This window comes from Cotesia glomerata, linkage group LG5 (genome assembly GCF_020080835.1).
Source record: "Cotesia glomerata isolate CgM1 linkage group LG5, MPM_Cglom_v2.3, whole genome shotgun sequence".
Classification (NCBI taxonomy): domain Eukaryota; kingdom Metazoa; phylum Arthropoda; class Insecta; order Hymenoptera; family Braconidae; genus Cotesia; species Cotesia glomerata.
This window is the reverse complement of record NC_058162.1, coordinates 22,659,454-22,682,551: the sequence shown is the minus strand read 5'-3', so window position 1 is coordinate 22,682,551 and position 23,098 is coordinate 22,659,454. Positions and strand designations below refer to the sequence as shown.

General features: G+C 28.8%; 2 protein-coding genes across 4 annotated transcripts in view; one reads left to right on the top strand and one right to left on the bottom strand.

Moving 5' to 3' along the window:
- The window catches only part of LOC123264570 (alkaline phosphatase-like), a 157,225-nt gene extending 149,673 nt beyond the window's left edge, over positions 1-7,552 (top strand). The window contains exons 8-9 of the mRNA XM_044727880.1: positions 6,365-6,486; positions 6,604-7,552. Of these exons, the coding sequence (XP_044583815.1) occupies positions 6,365-6,486; positions 6,604-7,026 (545 nt within the window). The 3' untranslated portion in view covers positions 7,027-7,552. The remainder of the gene's footprint in view (positions 1-6,364; positions 6,487-6,603) is intronic.
- Positions 7,553-19,847: 12,295 nt separating this feature from the next.
- LOC123266233 (calcium-transporting ATPase sarcoplasmic/endoplasmic reticulum type) overlaps positions 19,848-23,098 on the bottom strand; it is a 29,287-nt gene continuing 26,036 nt past the window's right edge. For all 3 annotated transcript variants that reach the window (XM_044730348.1, XM_044730347.1, XM_044730349.1), the window contains one exon: positions 19,848-21,554. In XM_044730348.1, coding sequence (XP_044586283.1) covers positions 21,526-21,554 — 29 coding nt within the window. In that variant the 3' untranslated portion in view covers positions 19,848-21,525. The remainder of the gene's footprint in view (positions 21,555-23,098) is intronic.

The window sequence follows — 23,098 nt, the reverse complement described above, 5'->3', positions numbered from 1 at the left end:
GAATTCCAAACTCTGATGGCGAACTTAATCCTCGTGACTCGTGACAAATGTAATTTAGTTCCTAGTTCCGAAGAGTGAGAACTTGACGTGAGATGTTTGTCCAGCTCTTGTCCTACTCCCATTCCAAACTATCTGGTTCCAGACACTACAAAACTCCCGGGCTGGACATCTCTTCACTAGACATCTGTATTGTACTTTGTACTCACAGTAATAGTTTCCGGGATGGTGAAAATTACACCGAGAGAAATGCAAACTTCCTGGACAGGAGTGAGCGCTCACTTCTTGAGTGTCCTCGCAAGGTAATCTTCTATTTTCATTCTCCATCCGATGGTCATTTTCCCGGAATTTCGGTTTAATTATTTCAATCTAACTTCGGGGCTAACTTTACCTGCCTTTATGTTAGCTTAGACTATTAAACTTTAACTATTTCTGTTTAATTAGTGATTAGGGTGTAATTAATTAACTTGTCATCCGAGGTTACTTTGAGGCTTGCTATTATTATTACCTTCTAACTCGGGGTACTTTGAAAAGACAAATAATTATCTTTATGGGTAGATAAATATTTGAAAAAAAAAATTACTTTGTTTGTATAACAGATGACGACAACGCAAAAATAAAAATGGCAGTTTTTTATACCACATGTTTGCCAGTTTTGAGATTTAAATTTTGATTACTTGAAAAAGAAACAAATTTAAACGATTATTATTTTGTAAGATGTTAGTTTTTATAGAGCTGATGTTTATAAAAAAACAATCAAGTCAATTAAAAGAATTTTCACAAAGATAGAGACATTTTTAACTTTCCGCTAAGAAAATTGAAAATTGTCAAAAATTGGGAGTATGTGTGTGTGGATGTATGTAAACCTCTTATAACTTTTGAACAGCTTGACCGATTTTATCGCGGTTGACACCATTCGAAAGGGCTTGGCTAAGCTTAGATTTTGAATACAATTGAGACCGATTTGAACCGGTAGATTTTTAAAATTCTCAAAAAAACTACGAAAAAAAATTTTTTCAAATGTGGTTTTTTGCGAATAACTTTTAAACGGCTTTACCGATCGATTCCAAAAACTAATCAGCTCTTTACATTAAAAAAATACGTCGATTGCTGCCAAGTCGGTCAAAATCGGTTGATTCGTTCGTGAGTTATCGTTGACGAAAAAAATGATTTTTTCAAATTACTCTGGAATTTCCAGTTTGATTAATTTGTGTTCAAAAGTATATCATAAAATTTAAGAAACTGCGTCGAACGCTGCTAACCACCTGAAAATCGGTTCATTTATTCAGAAGTTATTGCGGTTTGAAAATTCAAAAAATAGTGTTTTGTTAAACTTCTATCAGACTTTTGAGCTCGAACAGCTGAAAAGCATAGAATATCTTACTCTTTGAGCTCGAAGAGCTCAAAAAAACACATAAAGTATATTTTTAGTTCGAAGAGCTCAAAAACGTCATAAGTGCAATTTTAAGCACTTAGATATGTAATTAGCGGGAAGTTGCAGGGTTGGCTTTTAGAATCAACCGTTTTTTTAATTTCTTTATTTGAAACTATTTCCTAAAAATTCTAACAGATGGCGACTCTACAAAAACTAAAATGACGTCACTAGTTTTTCAGTGAAAGCTATCAAAGTTTCGAATATATCAAGGGAATGGTTCGTCTTAGAGGCCATTCATAATTACTAATCACGTAAGATATTGAGGGAGCGGGAGGGGGGGGGGGAGTTAAGAAAATCTCTACATGCTCTTATGTTGGAGGGGGGGAGGGTGAAATTAATTCTTATGTAATATTTTGTGAGTCAAAATTCAATATTAAAAATCTAATTCCGTTTTGGATTCCAAATAGTTTTCATAATTTTGAAGTGTATAGTCGAATTATTATTTTGTTTAAAAAATTTTTATTGCTATTAAAAAATAAAAATAACTTATTAAAATTTCATTTGTTTTTATTGTTATCTGTTTGGTTCTATAGAAAAAATTATAGTACATTTTTTCGTGTGTTATCGTATTTTCATTACTTAAAAAATAAAAAACATTTCTTGTTAAAAAACATTATTAATTATTAAAGAATAAAAATGATAGATCTACGTTTACCTGTAAGTTTTAATTAAACTGATCCTTTCCTAACATAAATGTTTATTACTTAGAAGATCAAGATAAAATCTTACGTAAGAAAAGGAAAGGAGGGTTCAAGAAATCTTACGTATACTTATATGGGCATAGAGGGGGTTAAAAGTCACCAAAATTGTCCTTACGTAATTAATGAATGGCCCCTTATTAAAAAAATGAAAATAGAAAATTCGTAAGAAATTAAATTTTCTACAAAATTAATCTCAATATTTTTATTGCTAAAATTCTTAGTTTCAAAGATATAGGCAGAATATTAAAAATTCAAGAGAAGTTACATTTATCATAACTTTAACAAGGTGGATAAAAAATATCCAAAAGTTTAACACGATATTTTACAGTGCCTATTATTGTTAACCGAGCATAAAACTTTTTTCGTGTAAAACAACAAGGTTAATCTATCTCCCGGCAGGAGCTTAATCGATCTCGTTTTTTATAATTACTAACAACAAGAACTAATTGAAGAAACTATAAACGATATGATTATGTCTTAAAATAGCGACATTGAAGAATGTATGAAGAAATGATAATAGAGTTACCGTGGGTAGTAATGAGTGTCAGAGAGAATTAAAGAGGGTGAAAAAGAACGTCGGTGGATATAATAATAACCGGAACAAGGATGGAAGAAAGGAAGACCGTAAGCGAATGAAATGACACGGGCGTTGTGGAAAATGCGGAAGAATGGGTTCTACGTCAGGGAAATGGAGATGCCGATGTTTTATTCAGGTGTCGACTACTTCCTACCACTACTACAACTTATACAAGTACAACTACTAGAAGAACTGCAGGCATCGGTAATGCTTCTGCAACCTTGTATTTTTATATAACTGCTTTACTCCACAAGTCTATTCGCCAACTACTATTCTTCAGCAATGCATAATTTAACAATTCCTGAGCGAATACTCTCAACGCGATACTTGATTAACTTCAATCATTTATTTTTACTCTGTTTCTGCTATTATTTATTATTTTAAACTCCAAGATATTATTGAAATCGATGAATCCGGCTTCATCATTCAGTTCCATTAAAAAATTCCGTGAATATCATCGCCCGTAATTGAGATTTTATTCTCTTGATGCCCGAAGCCGGAAAACATTTCAAGGAATTCTTTTGTTTGGGTAACAAATGAGATTAATAGGTTTTAAAAGTCGGGAAACTGTTGATCCTACCCTAACCTCAATACTTTCTTTTTTTACACTGTTTTTTGTGATAGAGTCTTTGAAAAAGTTTGCTCGAGTTTCGAAGCTACGATAGAGAAATGTTGAACAAAATGTTGAACAATTAATGATTTGAATAACATGAGAAGAAATTTTTATTGAAATTTACTGTTTAGTTCATCGGAAATATTATTAATTTTTTGTTTTCATAAATATATTTTCTTCAATTCAACTGTATTTGTTAATTAGACGCTTTTTATTAGCTTGTATGTTATTTACCTGTATGTTTGTAACTGACTCCTTTGGGCGCGATTTTGACCCACTTTAAACGGTCAGATTTCATTTAAACTATGTAGATTTATCGAGGACTGATGACAATACACTAATTTGATAAAATTATTCCATTATTCAATTTTGTTAATTTACATAACTTTTACCTATAGTCATTAAAGCAAGAATTGATGTTAATTTTAATTTCCCATCATTATCTTTAACCGATTCATCTAATATTAACAAATTTTCGAAAACCAAAGAGAATTTTAATTCAACAAAACAAATAATAGCTTTAAAAAACTAAAAAAACACGCTTTTTATAGAAAACCAAACTAAAAAATAGAAAATAAATTTGATTTAAGAATAGAGTAAAAAATTTTAATAAATATAAATTAATAATAGCCCTCGCGGTTTTGAGAATGCCGTAAAAATACCGTAATTTTTCGGCATTTATGCTCATGCCGTATATTTACCGTTATAATTCGGTAATAATGCGGTTAAACTATAGTTGTTTTGGCCAGTTTTTATACTGTAGTTATCCAGTATATATACTGCACTTATGCTGTACAGTTACCAAAAATATACTATACAATTACCGCATTAATGCCCAAATTTTACCCAAAAAATTCCAAATAATTACCGTAATAATACAGTAATTTTGCCGAATATTTTCTGACATAATGGACAATTATTAAAGATTTAGTTTTATTTTTAGTTCACTTCTATGTTAGAAATGAATAAAATGAAAAATTTCAAATTTTGCTTTTTATTCTCCATCGCTACTTTGCAAAAACAAATACTGTTTTTGAATAAAAAATATGTAAAATATTATTTTTTAATTATGTATTTATCAGTAATTAATATAAAATAATACATATGTTAAGTAAATATATTCTAATTTTAATTTCAATTTTTAATTTCTCACTTAGAAAATTTCAAATTGTCTAAAATCGAAAAGTTATATTGTTTCACATAATTATATTATATAATTAAGATAATTATATAATTTAATTTTAAATATGCTTATCGTAAGATGGACGGTGTGGCTTAATGTATATAGAATAAGCAAAAAAACAATATGGTATAGACCGGGTAGCTCAAATGGTAGAGTAGCCGACATGTCCCCAGGAGGTTCTGGGTTCGAATCCCAGTCCGAGCGTTATTTAATTTGACACCATTTTTTAAATATGGTTTTAATACAATCATTTTACCGCCTTATTACCGTAAATATGCCGTATTTTCAGCGTAAATATTCTAAATTTTTAGCGTAAATGTATCGCATTCTTACGGTAAATGTTCCGTAATTTTTCGATAACACAAAACTGACCAAAATAACCGAAAAATGCTGAAAAAATACCGCATTAATACGTATAATTGCGACATTTTTCGGCATTTACAAAACCGCTAGGGAGTGTAAATTACACGGAAAAAGTAAACTGTAATAAATAATAATCGATTAATTATAAGTAATGATAAATAAACTGCTAAAAATTACCATTTCAAACAGTAAAATCGTGATTTTACAATTCACTTTATAATATTTATCATTTAAACGCTACAATTTATTCTTTAAATGGAAGAAAATACTATTTCAAACAGTAATATTCGCTATGTGAATGTCGAAAATGTTAAAGTATAATAATTAAGAATTTTAACTTTTATATTTATCATTTCGTATCTAAAAAATGATCTTATGATATGTAAAAAGTGTAAAATAAAGTTACTAAATTTCTTATACAAGCAACGTCAATATTTACAAAGTAAAATGGTAAATTTTTAAATGCAACGCTAAAAATGAAACTATAATTATTGACCTGCTGAGACTGATGGTAAAATGTATATTTTCAAAGTAGAATTTTTACTGTTTCAAATGTTAAATTCTCCCAGAGTGAGACCCCCTTCTCCTCATCTGAATTCCCCTTCTCCTCATAGTATGAATTACACATTGAAATGGCAATTTTTACTGTTTGAAACTGTAATTTTTTAAGATGAGAGAGTCGTTATTTACTATAGTGACATCTACTAATCACTTATTCTCGATATTAAATTATAAACTGTGGCTTTTTTATGCTGACTGGGACTTTCTACATCAAGCTCTGTAATATTTATATATTACACTCCGATGTCCGCTGTACTGTTTGAAACTATAAAAATTAACTGGAATCCTAGTCAATTTTACAGTTTACTTTTTTCCGTGTAAAAAAAAAAGTTTATTTTATTTTAAAAAAAAGCGTAGGGTCTTTTTTAAGATATTATCAAAATGACAATCCTTCTTTTCATATCTGTCGATAAAATATATATAAACTATTGACACCCACGCTTTTTTAAAAATAAAATACATTTTTTTCTTATTTACTCTATTATTAATTTACATTTATTAAAATTTTTTACTCTATCTTCATTTTTTACACTAGTTTGGTTTTCTATAAAAAACGTGTTTTTTATTTTTTTTTAAACTATTATTTATTTTTAACCTTAAAAATAGCTTCAGAAATTCTGATAGGTTAATCAAATGACGTCATTAGTCATTTACTTGCAGCGCCATAAACGCGGAAAATTTTAATTCATTTTAATTTTTTTTTACAATTTTGTAACTCTTAATAAAATTTTCTGTCCAAATAAAAACTATAATCTTACCTCGCATCAATAAATCATGAACTCGTCCTCACCCTACTATCTTGACGAAAAACCTAACCTGAAAAAAAGTAAACTTCCATAAGTTAAATATTTATAAAAAATACTGTATAAAAAAGGCATTTTAACTCACTTATTATTCAGCGACAGAAAATAATTTAATTTATTCGTGATTGCAGGGTCTGACAGCAAAAAATCGGACGTGGATGGAAAGCCATACACGACCTTGTTGTACAGCAACGGGCCAGGTCACACGGAGCCGCGATCTGTCATGCGAGAAGCCGGGAAGGATTCCATTCAGGTAAATAAAGACATTCCCTTTTATTGATCCTTTTTATTAACTCTCGTAATCCCTTTGAAAGGCGACACAACAGTTCAAATCCTGAAACAAAAATAAAACAAGTTAAAACTATTTCAGACCGCGGGTGTTCCTCGAACGTGGGCAACTCACGGTGGAGAAGACGTTCCAGTGTTCGCAACTGGCCCTCTGGCGGGGGTTCTCTTCAGCGGAACAGTGGACCAAAGCTACATCCCGCATGCAATTGCTTACGCGGGGTGCCTCGGTCGGTACGCCAGCAGGTGCAGTTCCTTTGAATCGAATATGGTGATCAACGACACCAATCAAATCGCTTCGATCAGCTGTCCTTCTGCGGAACCTAACAGCGCGGCCATTTCCAGTGACGTAATGAACGACCAGGCCCGTAATCCTGGCTCTAAATCAAACAACTCTGTCTGCTCTAATCTCACGACTTCGAAAGCTCATCAATTATTTATTTCTCTTCTCTCCGTTTGTTTTCTACGGTTTTTTATTCATCTTTCGCTCAATCCTCTCGCCAGTTAATGGCGTCTGACGTTAGATAGCGACCGACTATTTTAGTTAATTTTAATATAAATAATAAAGTAATTATTAAATTACATTAAAGAAGACACTTTTAAAATCCAAGTCCATCGGGGATGGGTCCAACTTTTAATTCCGCTGAGTATTGAACTATATAAATTAAAATAAAAATTTTAAAAGTTATTTAATTTTATTTTATACAGCATACTACACTAGCAGAAGCTAAAAGTTGAGTGTGTGCGCGGATATTGGTGAACTTTGATACCCTAGTTTAAAGAGCGTACTTGTACAGAGACAATCGATCGCGGTTTTCAAACGTTATATTTGTTTACTTACACGTTTATTACTGCACCTATTATAATTGATATTTATTATAATTATAATTGTAATTATAAGGATGATGATGATGATTATTATGATAACGATAATTGATAAGTACTACAAATGTGTACATTGTTTGTGATAGATCGCTCGTTCGATGCTGTCGCACTTTTATTTATATGTGTAAATAAGTAATTAATTGATATAATATATATATATATATATATATATATATATATATATATATATATATATATATATATATATATGGACAGATGAACGAATTATTGTGAATGGATTTAATATATATATAGATGTATATGTACTATTGTTTTCATAAAAAATAAAAATCACAAATAATTACTGAGTTTTATTTGTTCGTACCTTAGAAAATAGGAATTATGTTTTAGAAACGCATAAATTTGTTGATTTCATTTTTTTAATGTAAATGTATTGAAGGATAGACAGCAAATTTAATGTCAATTAGAAAAGTTTTTACAAATTTAAAAGGAAATTTGTAAAACTGTCTTTTCAAAGTCGATAAGCAAGATTTATCAAAAACAGCTCATAAAGTTAGTCTCTAATTTTTACGCAATTTTCTTAGTTATATATTTTTTTTAATTAATCTAAGAACTAAAAATTTCAATAAACATTTTTCGTTTTTGTAATTAATTTACTAAAATTTTTATCGAAAATCAATAAATTTTTATTATAAGCCGTCATTTTGTTAAAAAAATTTTGACAATTTTTTTAATTAATTACGAGAGAATTTCTCAAGTTGAAGGATTTTTTTTTGGATTTGTGAATTTCGATAAATCAAACTGAAAATATCATGCTCATTGCAAGTAACATTTTCTAAAAGACCTTCCAGAAATTGTCTACAGAAGCCAGAAAAATGATTAGTTATGAAAAAAAATAACATTGATAAAGCTTAAGGATGTTCATAGACAAGAAAAAGACACCAACAGGTTATGGGTATTGGTTTCTTTCTCATGTACTAGTGCTGCCTCTTTTTACAGACTATCGCTTATTTATTACTATTTACTTACTTCCATTCACGTAAAATATCGAAAGTCACTAACTTCAAACATTTTTTATAAAAAAATGAATACCGCTCGTTTATGTTATTTTTGATAAAAAATACTTGTTATATCTTCAATTAATGATTCTCAGTTTTTTAAAACAATCCTAAGAAAAGTACGATTGATATTTAATAAAACGTTTGCTTGAACGTCGGTCAGCATAAGGTTTGTTTGTAAAATATACAAATTTTAAATGCTAATATTTCAAAATTTAGTCCCACAAAGACTATTTAAAAAAAATTTCTGCGTATAGAGAATACTTATGAGTATAAGTACTCAAAATTTAAAAAAAAATTTAAGAAGACGGTTTGTTTCTTGGAACGTCTTTAAAATTAATCCAAGTATTAAAAATTCCAATGAATATTTTTCATTATTTTAATTAGTTTACTAAAATTTTCATCAAAAATCAATAAATTCTTATTATAAGTCTCCATTTTGTTAAAAATAAATATTTTAACAATTTTTTTAATTAATTACGAGATAATTTCTAATATCGAAGATTTGTTTTTTGGATTTTTGAATTTCGATAAATCAAATTGAAGATATAATGCTCACTGCAAGTAACTTTCTCTAAAAGACCTTCCAGAGATTGTCTACAGAAGCTAGAAAAATAATTAGTTGTTAAAAAAAGTAACATTAACAAAGCTTAAAGTCATTAATATGTGTATATCAATTTTCATATTAATCACTTAAAAAATCTCTACAAAACGAACTATTCTGAAACAACTGTATTAGATTTCTAAATGCGTATTAATCTCTTAAGGCTTCAATGTGTATAAATAATACTAAAGTTAGCCGACGTTTTTAATTTTTTTTTCATTTATTTAAATAGAACTAAAAAATATTTTTAAAAAATTGCACTTATAGTTTATCAGGTTTTTTTACGAATGAAAATTTTTTTTTATTTTTTTGTAATAATTTATTCAATAAAAACAAATTTTTAGATTCTGGCTAACTTAATTTTCATTATGTATAATTGTTCCAGAGAAGATAAAACTTGTAGCTTCACAAGTGAGAATTTTAAGAGCTCTGCATCCAGTTTTATATTATTTTCTGTAATAAATTCTTAAGATTTATATTTACGGTAAAAACAGTACTGATAATTTATCAAAGAGATAATTTCAGTTTTTAAATTTCTGAAAGTACCCAATAAAATGCTACACAGAAAAAAAAATTAATTTTATTCAAGAGAAAAATTCTTGAATCAAGAATAGAATTTTGAAGAGGGTAATTGTCTTGAATCAAGAAAAATTTTCTTAAATCAAGAATTTTTCTACTCAAATCAGGAATATTGAGCTCTTCAAAAATATATACTTGTTTCAAGAAATTATTTTTTTTTTGTGAAGAAATTTTTCAATTAATTTTGTAGAAAAAATTTCTGAAACATTTTTTATGAAAATTTCTTCAAATAAACGTTGCATTTTCTTAAAAATCTTGAAAAAAAACTCCCTATTTGCTTTTTCTAACCTACACTTGAAGTATTTCCTCAGCGACAAACCTAAAAAGCGTTCCACTAATTTTCGACAAACAAAATTAGAATTGCTAACCTCTTCATGAATACAAAGCATAGATCTTTTTTCCATCGAACTATTTAAATTGAAAAGGTAAAAAAAATTAAACGGATCATTTTTTCCGTCTAAATCGTAGTTTCCAATTAACTTCTAAAACGAAAAAAGTCTTGTGCAGCAAGAAAAAAAAATAATAAAAAATTAAATTCCTAGATATAATTGTAAAAATTAATTTAGCAAATATTTAATAATTTTAAGAATTTTTTTAACAAAATAAATGATAAAAAAAATTATAAAAAAAAATTAGAAAAACGGTAGACCCTGAAGGCCATCCGTGCAACTTCCCGCTAATTCCATTCCTAGGTGCATAAAACTGCACTAATGATGTTTTTGAGCTTTCCTAGCTCAATAATACAATTTATGTGTTATTTTAAGCTCTTCGAGCTTAAAAAGATAGCTTTTCTATGCTTTTGAGCTCAAAGAGCTCAAAAGTCTGATAAAAGTTTCATAGAACAATATTTTTTTAATTTTCAAACCGCACTAACTTTTGAATGAATCAACCGATTTTCACGCGGTTGGCAGCATTTGACGCAATTTTTTTAGTTTCATGAAGAATCTTCAAGTTTGAATTGATAAAACTAGGAAATTTAGAGTAACTCCAAAAAAACACCTTTTTCGATTTTCTTTCGTTCATGATATCTCTTGAACGAATTGACCAATTTTGACCAACTTGACGGCGATCGACGTAATTTTTTCATGCTAATAGCTGATTAGTTTTTGAAATCGATCAGTGCATCCGTTTAAAAGTTATTCCAAAAAATGTCGGAGTTATGTTAAAAAAACACTTGTTTCCAAATATTTTATCGAGAATATCTCTCGAACCAATCAATCGATTTCTACGTTCTTGGCGGCAATCGACGCGGTTTTTTAAGCTCTAAAAATGATACTGTGTCATAAAAAACGATCCGAGAAGAAATGACGAAGTTATGTCAAAAAAACACTTTTTTCGGTTTTCTTTCGTTCACAATATCTCTCGAACGAATCAACCGATTTTGACCGGATTAGCGACGATCGGCGTGGTTTTTCAAGCTTAAGGGCGGATTAGTTATTGAAGTTGTCGATAAAGCCGTTTAAAAGTTATTCCAAAAAAACCACTTTCAAAAAAAAATTTTTACTCATTTTTTACATACACACACACACACACACACACACACACACACACACACACACACACACACACACACACACACACACACACACACACACACACACACACACACAGACATAGTGACAACATTGCGGGGTTGGTCAGGGAAGCTTCCTATGACCTCAAAACGTCGAGATCTGATAAAAACTCGATTTTTGCAAAACGGGGTGAAAACAATAACTTCCCGATTTTTGAAAATCTTCGATTTTCTTAGCGGGAAGTTAAAAAGTTGACTTGTAGAAATTGAAAAAAATTAAATATGCAATTTTTTAAAATAATTTTTCAAAACAAATTTATTTGTTAAAAATAATTAAAATATTGATGAAAATTAATTCAGCAGATATTTGATCATTTTAAGAATTTTTGTAACAAATAAATTATGGCAAAAAAAAAGAAAAAATTTTAACAAATTAAAAATGCAATTTTTAAGAAATAATTTTTTTGTTAAATAAAATTCAAAAATGATCAAGTGACAGCTAACTTTTAAGTTATAGATAATTTTGATTGATATGTTAATCGAATAGAACAAAAATCAATAATTAAGCAAGTCAGAAATGATAAGACAAATGAAATTAAGCGAAATGAATTAAAAAGTTATATTGGATATCAAGGAAACAAAGGGTTTCTTTTATACTTTACCTTTAACGTCTTCGTTTACCTCGACTTGAACATTTATTTATGCTTTACTAGTCTGCGTCTGCATCAGAATGATAGAGTTTGTATAAAAAGTTTCCCGTCGTCCAAATACCTGAGAAATAGACTGACGCAAGAATAAAGACGGAAAATGGTGGATGGAGGAGGAAAGAGTTGTTCGCGGTCTAGAGGGAAACAGCTGTTATGTACAAGGATTCCTCTCAGCCAAGTGCATCTCAGACTTGATAAGTAGGATTGAGGATGCTTTTGCGGATAATAAATTAATTTTCGCTGGCCAAGTTTTGCAAGAACAAGTTTACTAAGCTGCGACACTTTTTTTTTGTTGCGACTCTGGGTATTAGATTTTTTTTTTTATCTTGTATAAGCACGTCGTGGATGCGTTTTATATTAATATTGAAATTTTTAGGTTGATGGGCGCTATAACCTCAAAATATAAGATGGTAACATAATTAAAGATTAACAGGTACGCTGAAAAAATGTAAATCCCACAAATAACAGTTTCACTGTAAACCGCCGCGCCAAGTACAAAAAATTTTTTAGATTAAAAAAACATTAAAGACAGTAAATATTAAGGAAAAAAATTTAATGTATTTGGTGAGCATCATTCGAATACTTTCTATATCCACAGTTTTTAAAATTGATACTTGTAGTGTTAATTGTATAGCACACCAAGTACACTAAATTTTTTTCCTTAGTATTTACTATCTTTAATGTTTTTTTTAATCTAAAAAATTTTTTGTACTTCGTTTTTTTTTTCGATTCAATCGTTTTTTGTAAAAATTGAATTATTATAGTTTGTAACAATAGTTGGACGTGTACTTGGCGCGGCGGTTTACAGTGAAACTGTTTTTTGTGGGATATATCTTTTTTTTGTAAAGAGTATATTAAGTGACATAATCAAATATTTTATAAATATTTTAAAATTCCAAAAATGTACTTCTTAAGTAATTCAGCTGATTCTTTATGCATGAATTTTTGTAATAATTTAATTACAAACAAAATTACTACGATACTTTAAATGACGCGCGTGACTAACCAATGTGACATCTAAAATATAGCGGTAATGATTTTGTGGCTCCACCTACTGTCATATATTGAAATGTTAAACTAAAGACCAACTACTTATATCAGCGCTAAGTTCAGTACTTAGTATATTAACTACTTAGATGGTAGAATAACAGGGTTAAGTGGTGCCAACTTGGAAATAAGAAAATTCACCCTAAATTTGTAAAATCTCTCGTAGAATCGAAAACAGGCGCAAGCAAAAGTTTTCAAACTGGCGATATATTAAATAATTGTTAAGATCCAATAATTTTTTGTAATATATGCACAATTGGTAAAAAGAAACTTATTAACAATGATGTCAAGTGTTAGTGTCTTAGCAATAATAAAAAAATATAGAGCTAAATATGTGAGGAGGTTATGTTGACATATGATGAGAGAATAGAGAACGTTGTCTCACGCCATATATTGGACGTGTACTTGGCGCGAGACACTATCGTATCTCCGGATATTAAATTTGAAGACACTTTTTAATTTTAAGGATTTTTTAACAGAAAAATTTGACACGCTGAAAAAAAATTAACGAATTGAGAAAAATTTTGTAATTTAAGGATTTTTTTACTCAAATCAAGAAGATGAAGTTCTTCAAAATTATTGATTTGATTTAAGGTAATTTTTTTTTCTGAGCAGAAATCTGAACTGAAAAAAAATTCTTGACTGGATTGTAAATTTTCTTACCTCAAGAAGATATTAAGGAAATCCAAGTACCCTGCTAGTGTAAACCCTGATAGCCAAGTTGGCCGCAACTTTCTGTCAATCTACTGCCGCAACTTGTCACCAACTTGGCGGCAACTCTTGAGAAAATAACTCGGTTGGTGTCAACTTGTTCACCAAGTTGTCACCAAGTTGTCGGCAAAAGTTGCTCTTGAAACTTTTTCACACCAAGTTGACGATAAGTTTCTCAAGAAATTTGGCGACATATTGCGGCAGTAGATTGGTTTCTTTTTTTCTCAGAAACTTGTAGCCAACTTGGCGCCAACAGTTACAAATTCGGAAGTTGACCGCAAGTTGTCGCTAAGTTGGTGGCAACTATCTGACACCAACTTGGTTGGTCTGAAACTGTGGCTATCAGGGAAGAATGTCTAAAAAAATAATGCGTAGAAATACTTTTGTTATGCATCTTAAAATTAATTTTTAAATTAATTAATAACATTTTTGAGGAAATTTCCGAAAAATTTACGCATTAAATAATTATTAACATTTAATAATTATTTAATTGACTAAAAAAAATATAGCACTCTGAATTACCGGTAAAAACTTGACAACACCGCAACAGTTCCCTAACCTTGAAATTTATTTATTCGTAAACATGTCTTAGATGAATCGACATAATTTGCGAGCGCATTTTGGAAAATTTTCTACACGTTTTATTAAAACTACTAAAAAAAGAACATACGAGGCACTATATAATAAATCTAAACTTCACGAACAAAATTTGACGGATTGGGGTCGAAGAATAGTTGAAATAAGTACACTTGCCAAAGAATTGTGGTGTTTTAAATGTGGCATTCCCTTATCTCTTAAAAATATTCAGAGTGAAAAACAGTTTGGTTTATCAAATATTTTTTGCATTTAATTGCGTACAAATGTATATTTTTTTTATAAAGAAATAAGATATAATTTTATTTATATAATCCTGTTAATTAAATTATATTCTTTACTCATCGATTAAATGATTTCCAACTTTTAATTGTAAGTATCTTTGTATTTTTAACTTACTTTATTGAAAAAAATATGTTTACTGTATGACTAAAATGACTAAGATTTTCTAGCATTTAAAAAACCGCGGTTACTTATGCGCCGGGTAACTGCGCAAGCGGTGTTGCCAAGTCAAATACAAGAATTTAAAGAACGGAAGTTCCGAGTGATTTTTCATAAAAAATATAAAATATCTCCGTAAAAAGTTCGGAAACCTACTTTTTTTGTTGTTTTAATCGAAAGCTTATTAAATTTTCTATCAAATTCAATGAAAAAAAAATTTTTTTTAAATCGTTAATTGCATTAAATTCTTAACCAAATACACGGCTGGTGAAACCTCCATTTAACTACATGTAAAAATTACAATTTTTAAACCTAATTATTTCATTAAATATCCCTGTTCAGAATCTCCAATAAGATCCCATCAAAAGCGACAAAAGCCACTTAGAAACCAATAAAATTTATGGGTTTCTAAGTGGCTTTTGTCGCTTTTGATGGGATTCTATTGGAAATTTGAAACAGGGATCCCGGAAACCTACTGTTTTTTAATTTTTTTTATTGATTATTAGGCTATGTAGATTAAATTTAAAAATTTTCAGGAAGTTTTAAAAACTTGACTACTTCACGTGAATCTCCTTAAGGAAGATTGAAAATTTCTTAAACAAAGTCATGATTTCTTGAGTCAAGTAAATTTTCTTGAGTCAAGAAAATTTCTTCTTGCTTCAAAATAACTTTTGTTTTCTTTAAAATTTTCTTGGCGCAAGAAATTTGTTTTTTCTGTGTCAATTCTAAGAATTTTTCTCCGTGAAAAAATTAATGCAAGATATTGAAAAAAAAATTCCACATGTAGAAGCTTTGAAAAACTCAATTTAAAAAATTCACAAAAAATTCCACTCGTATAAATTTTAGACGACTATGTAAGCAATTTTTTTTTTAATGATTTTCGAAAGCTAATTTATTTGTTAAATGAAATCTAAATATTCGTAAAGTGTATCTTGAATTCAAAGACATTAAAAAAAAGAAAAAAAAAACCATTCAGCCACACCCGATATAGAAAGGTAAATTTCTCAATTTGATGAGCTCGTTAAAATATTAGATACTATCTTTAGAACGTTTATAAAGTTCATAAATTTAAGGGAAATTGTACATTTTATAATAAAAATTGTAACTTATTTCATGAGCTACAACATGCACTTTATAGAATTTTGATACAATGAGTTATGCAACAGGTATTCACGATAATGAAATCCAAATAATTATTTTTCATATTTTTGCTGATTTTAAAAGCTGTAAAAAAAGTAGAAAAAATGATTTAAAAAAAGTATAGTGAGATAAATTGAAGCTAATTACATGAACTTAAAAATTTAATTGTCAGAATTTAATTATTTATTTATTTATTTATTTATTCACAACCAAACCCAACAGCCGTAGTCATTAACAGGGTTAATAATCTTTACAAAGTACACTGATAGAAGGATTTCTTAGTATTTAAAAAGATTTCTTTGTATTTAAGAAATCATTTCTTAGTATTTAAAAAATATTTCTTAAATACAAAGAAATATTTCTTAAATATTAAGAAATATAACTACTAAGAAATATTTCTTAAATACAAAGAAATATTTCTTAAATACTAAGAAATATTTTTTAAATGCTAAGAAATGATGTTTAAGAAATGATTTCTTAAATACAAAGAAATCTTCTTAAATGCTAAGAAATCTTTCTATCAGTGTAATTATTTTTAAATTATTTTAGTGATGACAAGATAACCAAGAATGTTAAATAATAAATTCAGATTGTAGCAATCACTTTATAGCTACTTATAGCTACTCGAGCAAGTAAACATAAAAAATAAAAATAACAAAAGAAAAAGTAACAAATTTGTATGAAGAAAATTTGAGTAATTATAGACATAAATTAATATCACTTCATAAAATAGTTTGCATAGAGAATTAGGATTATAGTTAGTAGAGAAATCAGAACGGTTAGTTTGGCAGAACTCAGTAATTAATCATGACCTATCATATTTTTTTTTAATTAAATTTATGTTAAGAAATATCATCTTCACTAGTTTTAAATTATGTTTGATAAGACTAAATCTAGACAATTATTTTGATAGTTAGTGGCTGAATTATACTGCTCAAATTTATGTAAATCGTTGAAGTTATTAAATTGAATAACCAATAGAAGTTGTGACAGGGAAAATCGAACTTCCCGGGGTCATTATCGGCCACTTAATTAACGCACGGTAGGTCAGGGCTTTCCCTTACCTTTCGATTTTTGACAAGTAGTTTCGACTTGTCACCGGGCGTGCTAATCGAAAGTCCCCACTACTGTCCCCGTAAAATAAAGCGGGGCATAACAATAGGAAAATTCGAGAGCCGGAGTTGGAGGGTTATAAAAGAGCCGACAGGAGGGACATCGAGGCTTTTTCCCTTCTGGAAGCCAGTGGCCTTTTGCCCTTGTGAATCAGTGACCTTGTTGAGATCAGTTTAAGTCAATAGAGTGCAAATTTGGACGTCGAGAATAAAGAGCAACTGCAGAGGAAGTTATCGGGGCATTTTTTTGGAATTGGACAACCCTGCCGCACCCGGGTTCAAGCCGACAAGACGCCAAGCAGTTAAGCCCGCCAAGTTGGATCGGAGTATCAGTCGTCGTTGAATAAAACAATAATTGAGTCTCCAGGTATTTTCGATTATTGTAGACCAGATTTGATTATTGATTTAATTAAGAGGCTGAAATAATTAAATTTAATTTCTCAAGCGGTCATTTTTATATTAACGGATTCGTACTTTAGTTTTTATTGTCGAGGTCAAGTAGTTAGTTTTGTCGCTGAACTTTTATATTTAATGGATAAATTGTTAATTTATTGGTAAAGAATTTATTAGTAGTTTATTATAGGCCTGTTGGCTATAATAAATCAATTTTAGTTAGGAATTTTCGAGACAGAATTTAATTAAGAAATATCGCTTAGAATTTATTTAAGGAGGATTAAGAATTAAAATCGAAGGTCGGAATTTTGTGTTAAGTAATTGTTAGGCGTAATTTTGGTAATTTTGGAAAATACGAAGTTTTGAGATTCAGTTTTATTGGTAATTAAGATGTATGAATAAAGTAGAGAACTCTATAGAATGATGTTAGCGTCGGTGGACGATTTTATATGGAAGTTAGGTAATTATGGTATTATATGGTATTCCGTCAGGTAGACGAGGTTGTTTATGTGAAATTAGTTCAGATAATTGAATAATTAAGAAGTTTTTATTGGGTAAAATATGTTGTTTGTTATTCCGTCAGTTGGACGAGGGTTTAAGAAATTAAGAATCTAGATGCGTAATGGTCTATGATTAAATTAAGAAATTAAGAATCTAGATGCGTAATGGTCTATGATTGAATTAGGAAATTAAAGATAGATGCGTAATGGTCTATGATTGAATTAGAAATTGAAGATAGATGCGTAATGGTCTATGTTGAGTTAAGAAATTGAAGATAGATGCGTAATGGTCTAAAAGTGAATTAGGAAATTAAGAAGATAGATGCGTAATGGTCTATGTTGAGTTAAGAAATTAAGAAGATAGATGCGTAATGATCTATGTTTAAAAGAATTTAATGATATTTAGTTGTAAGTTTTGGCAAGTGCCTGCGTAGGTGAGAGGTTCTCAAATTTAGTGATTGATAGGTTAATTTGAAGGGCAATATTTTAAGAAATTTTGTTAGAATTAAATTGTTTATATTAAATAAATAATTGAATTGTTAATTGTTAATAATTGTTTCTCAGCATTACTTTTACAGCCTTTCTCAACTTCTCACGACCCGATCTTTCCTTCTCATGCTCCCCGGTTTCTGGGACACCGAGTATAAAATCCCAGTGGCTCCCTTTTCAAAGAGGAAAGGGGTGACCAATTGGGCAGGGCTAACCACCCCGTTACAAAGTTGGTCCCAATTCACCACTAGACGCTCCAAGAATATCGATGTCTTCATACGATGATAACAGCGATGTATCAATTATCGTTTTAGAATGATTTTGAAGTTATTTGAGAAAATCTCGTAAATTTTGATTTTTATGAAAATGAAAAAATTTTTCAAATACCCACAACTTTGGAACTAATGGACCGATTTGGCCCATTTCTGAATTTGACCGAGATTTTTGTTCATGGAATAAATGTATTGAATTTCATCGAGATCCGTCAAGAATTGCGGCCGTAATCATGCTAACAAGGCCGGTCATCGTATAGGTATATAAAATTTTGAGCTAATGATATTATTTTGGTATAACTCAACAAAGTAAAACGTATTATGGCAACATTTTATATAAATTCCAAGATAAGTACCTCGGCGATAGGCAGATTTCTGAAGAAATCCAAAAAGAATGCTTATAAAATTTGAATTTCCCGCTTTGGTGGCGCTTCAAGTAAATTACCAATTACGTCATCTGATTAACCAATTAGCATGAGTCTAAGACCATTATAAGGTTATTAATTTAAGCACTAAAACAACGAAAGACAAGTAATTCTTGTATTAAGACAACCAATTCTCTTCAAAATAATTTTGTTCTTGGAACAAAAATATTTCTCTCCAATTAATTAGATTTTTCTCAGTGTAGAAAATTTTAATACTGTCGATTAATCTTTATAAATTCCATTTTTTACAAATTGGATTCTGATTTTCCAGAAATTTTCTTGATTCAGTCTCCCATAAAGTTCAGCTAGAAACTATCAAGCCCGCTTTCTATTAGTTAATAAGAACGAAAAAAGCAAAGAAGGAGATGAAAATTGATGAGGATTTAAAGCAAAAGTATTAAGCTTCTATATATATATAAAATATATAAGAATGTAGAATCTCTTGGAAATTGGCAAACTCGGCTCCTCAACCTCAGTTCCTAACCCTGGACGTGTAAAGCCACTGGCAGGAAGCCTCGATCCCACCGAGGATATGACTCGACAGTTACTGTCTAACAAATAACTGAAAAAAGGAATAAATCGTTCGCTGAGACAAAACGGACGTTCCTCCATTATCACACACTTTTGCGGGTGACATCTTATAAAAAAAAATCCAGTCAATAACAAAACTCAATTTTATTTTCAAACCTTTTATTTTATTTCATATTTTTTCGTACATAACAAATAATCAATAGCATCAATTATTTATTCGGATTTTTAGAATAAAATACTTTTTATTTTTTTTTTTTTATTTTCGGTCTTAATATTACGATCAAAAAAAATTATTAAATAAATAATATTTATATTACTAATGAGCGAGAATAATTACTGACATTACTTTCATTTAACATTTTTTTTCAATGATTGTCATCTTTTAATTATTGTTTCATTATCATACATTATCACTTAATCCATCGCTAGAGCGGTTGCAATTAAAATTTTGAGGCTACACCAAAAATATTCCCATTAATTATAATTAACTCCATTTAGTGTAAAAAATTTAAACCCGCGAAATTTAAAAAAAAAATCACTAAAAAAATAATTTTTCTCGCTTTGGCCCTTAACTTACGCTCAGCATTTATTATTTAAAATCTATAATATGTAAATGGCAATTACCATATCATACGTAACAAGATTTATAAATTTATTATTTTTATTTAAAAAATAATAAATAATAATAATTATTAAAGTTACAATTCTTGTTTTCAAAATGACGGATTAAATTTAATTAATGTCTATACATCCCGTCGGTAAATAATTTCACAATTTTATTTAATTATTCAATTACTGATATTAATAATCATAATTATCAATACCATAATTATATATACAATTTGTTTGTTATTTAACAACAAATACCTCTCTGTAGACGAAAACCCGTTATTACTTTCTTGTGTTAATATCTGAACATTTATCGCAAGACAAAATGGCGACTTCGATTTGAAATGGCGTAAAGCAAGATGGCGGATAGTTTTGAGTGAAAAGAAGAAATAGTTAAGAGTAAAGAAGAGTGAAAAAGAAGAAAAGAAGAAGAAGAAGAAAGATTAAAAAAGGTAAAAATAAAAGTTATGATTATAATAGTAACTATAAGTAAGGTTAAATAAATGAAAATCGAATTTACAGACTGAGAAAAGATCAAAGACGTCGCAAGTGTGGGTTGTAGAACAAGGCTGGTTGTTTAAGCTCCAGGTATTATATATTAGTTAAGCTTGCCGGTAGTTAAGCCCAGTAAGCTCTAGTTGCTCTGTTAGCAGTTAAATAATGGGCGCCTGGATCATACGCAAGCCACTCAGCTCCATTGTTGTTCTTGTTTTGTTTCCGCCGCCCGTTGTCTTTCACACGCTCAATGAGAGTATAATTGCGGGGACGGTAATTAACTAATTATCATTATTATTACCATTACTTTACTTAAACTTGTTATTATTATTAACATTTATTTTTTTTTAATTGTTTAAGCAACGCGCATGTCTTGGCGCCTAAAAGTTAACCTCAAAAAGATATTCGATGTCTTGAACACTTTAAAAATAACACTGGATTAAGCGCTACAGATTTTTGAGGCAAGGATCAATAAGTGATATTAATTTATTATTATCACTTGTGTTTGATTTTTTGTCAAGTTATATATTTAATCCTAAACTGTTTCCATTTTTCTATTCTTTTTTGTCTTATTTGCGCGCTTATAAAAATAAGCAAACAAAGAAGACAAAACAAAATGGCGGAATTTGTAACGAAGAATAGAAAAATTGAATCGCTCGTCGACTCAGACATACATTTATATATTTGTTTTGAAATTTTATTTATTTTTTAGTCCTCCAGAGTTACAGAGTCATCTCCAGGTTGTTTACCAGGTGTCTTTTGTTTTCTTCATCAGATTATCCACTTTCTTGAATTTATTATCTTATATACAAGGTTGTTTGTTATAAATAACATTTCGTAAACTTTAAATTAAAGATTTTAAAACTTATACTTAATATACGTTTATTTGTAAAATTTTTTTAGTTTAGATTTTTTTTCTACTCCCTCTCTCCGGCTGGTGATTACTGCGTTGGCTTCACTGGCGGTGAAACTGCAAACACATTTACACTTAAGTTAATTACTGGATTTATTAATTACGGAAATTTATATAAATATTAATTACAGTATATTATTAATATTAATATTAATAACAAAATGAAAACCTGAAGCTGAACAAATTACTAATTTAAATTAGTAGTAAAGCAGTTAGTTACTCTAAGTAAACAATCCAAGTGGTCTGAAGGCTGCCAAGAATAAAAGATACTATTTCCTCTCCTCGCCAGGTGGGGTCAGTGGCAAGAGTCATGATAGTGAAGATGATCTACTTAGACATTTTGTTTTTTTTTGGTATGACAGGCTTGTTTTTTATGTCTTGAATGCTTTTAAAGTATCACTTTACTGATATTGTTTTAATTTTATTTAGGTGACTGTGCTGTGTAATTAAAATGTGATGATGAGTATTATGACACCTTTAGTACTGAAAATTTATTTATGAAAATTGAATTAGATATTTTACAATTTTTGAAATTTTTCTTATAAAATTTATTATTAAAAAAAAATTTCAGATGAAGATTTAAAAAATAGTAGGTGCAATTTTTTTTTAATATTTTATAATCATATTAGTAAATGTTATATTTTTATTTTAAAAAAATTTTATTTTGAAAAAAAAAAAATTTAACAAAAATTTAGTCCAGCTTTTTTAGAGTATTTTTAAAATTGTTAAATATTTCAGAAAATATTAATTGAATTGAAATTTTCAGGAAATATTTTAAAATTACCCGCGTTGGGATTCGAACCCCGTTCTTTTGAGTGCGTAAGAAGCGGTATTCGCACTCAGCCACGCTGAAATTTTTTGATACAAGCAATCAAAAAATTTTTTATACAAATTTTATTTCATTATAATTTACTTTAATAATATCATACTGAATTTTGAAAATTTGGTAAATATTTACAAGTAGGATCAACCATTTTAATTTTCATTTTTTTTAACGAAATTTTTATTTGATTTTATTAAAATATTTAAAAAAAAATACATAAAAAAAATGAGCAATTAAAAAAAAAGTTAGTTATTAAAATTTTAACAAATTTTCAAAAAAATTTATAAACTTTTTATAAAATTGTGATACTGAACTTTTTTTATTTAATTGTTCGTTTTTTATGTACTTTTGAAAAAAAATATGTCAAAAAAAATAAAATAGAAATTTTATCCAAAAACATGAGAGTCAAAATTTTTTCCAATTTTTGCAGGCAAAAAGCTATCGAAATCTTTATTTTTTTCTTTCACGACATTGTTTATCATAAATACGCCCTAAAAACGAGCAGAATAAAAAAAAATTAAAAAATGTTAATTTTTCACCTAGTTATGGCCCAAAAGAAAATTGACTCCACTTGTAAATAATTAGAATATTTTTTTACTTCTAATTCAATTAATAAAAAAAATATCAAACTTCTGATAATTTCAAGATTATAAATTTTTTTAGAAAATCTTTTTGATAACTTCAAAAATTTTAAGGTAAGAAATTTATGAAAATTAAATTAGCGGACATAAAAATATTATTATTAAAAAACTAAAAGAAAAAATTTCACTAGTTGAAG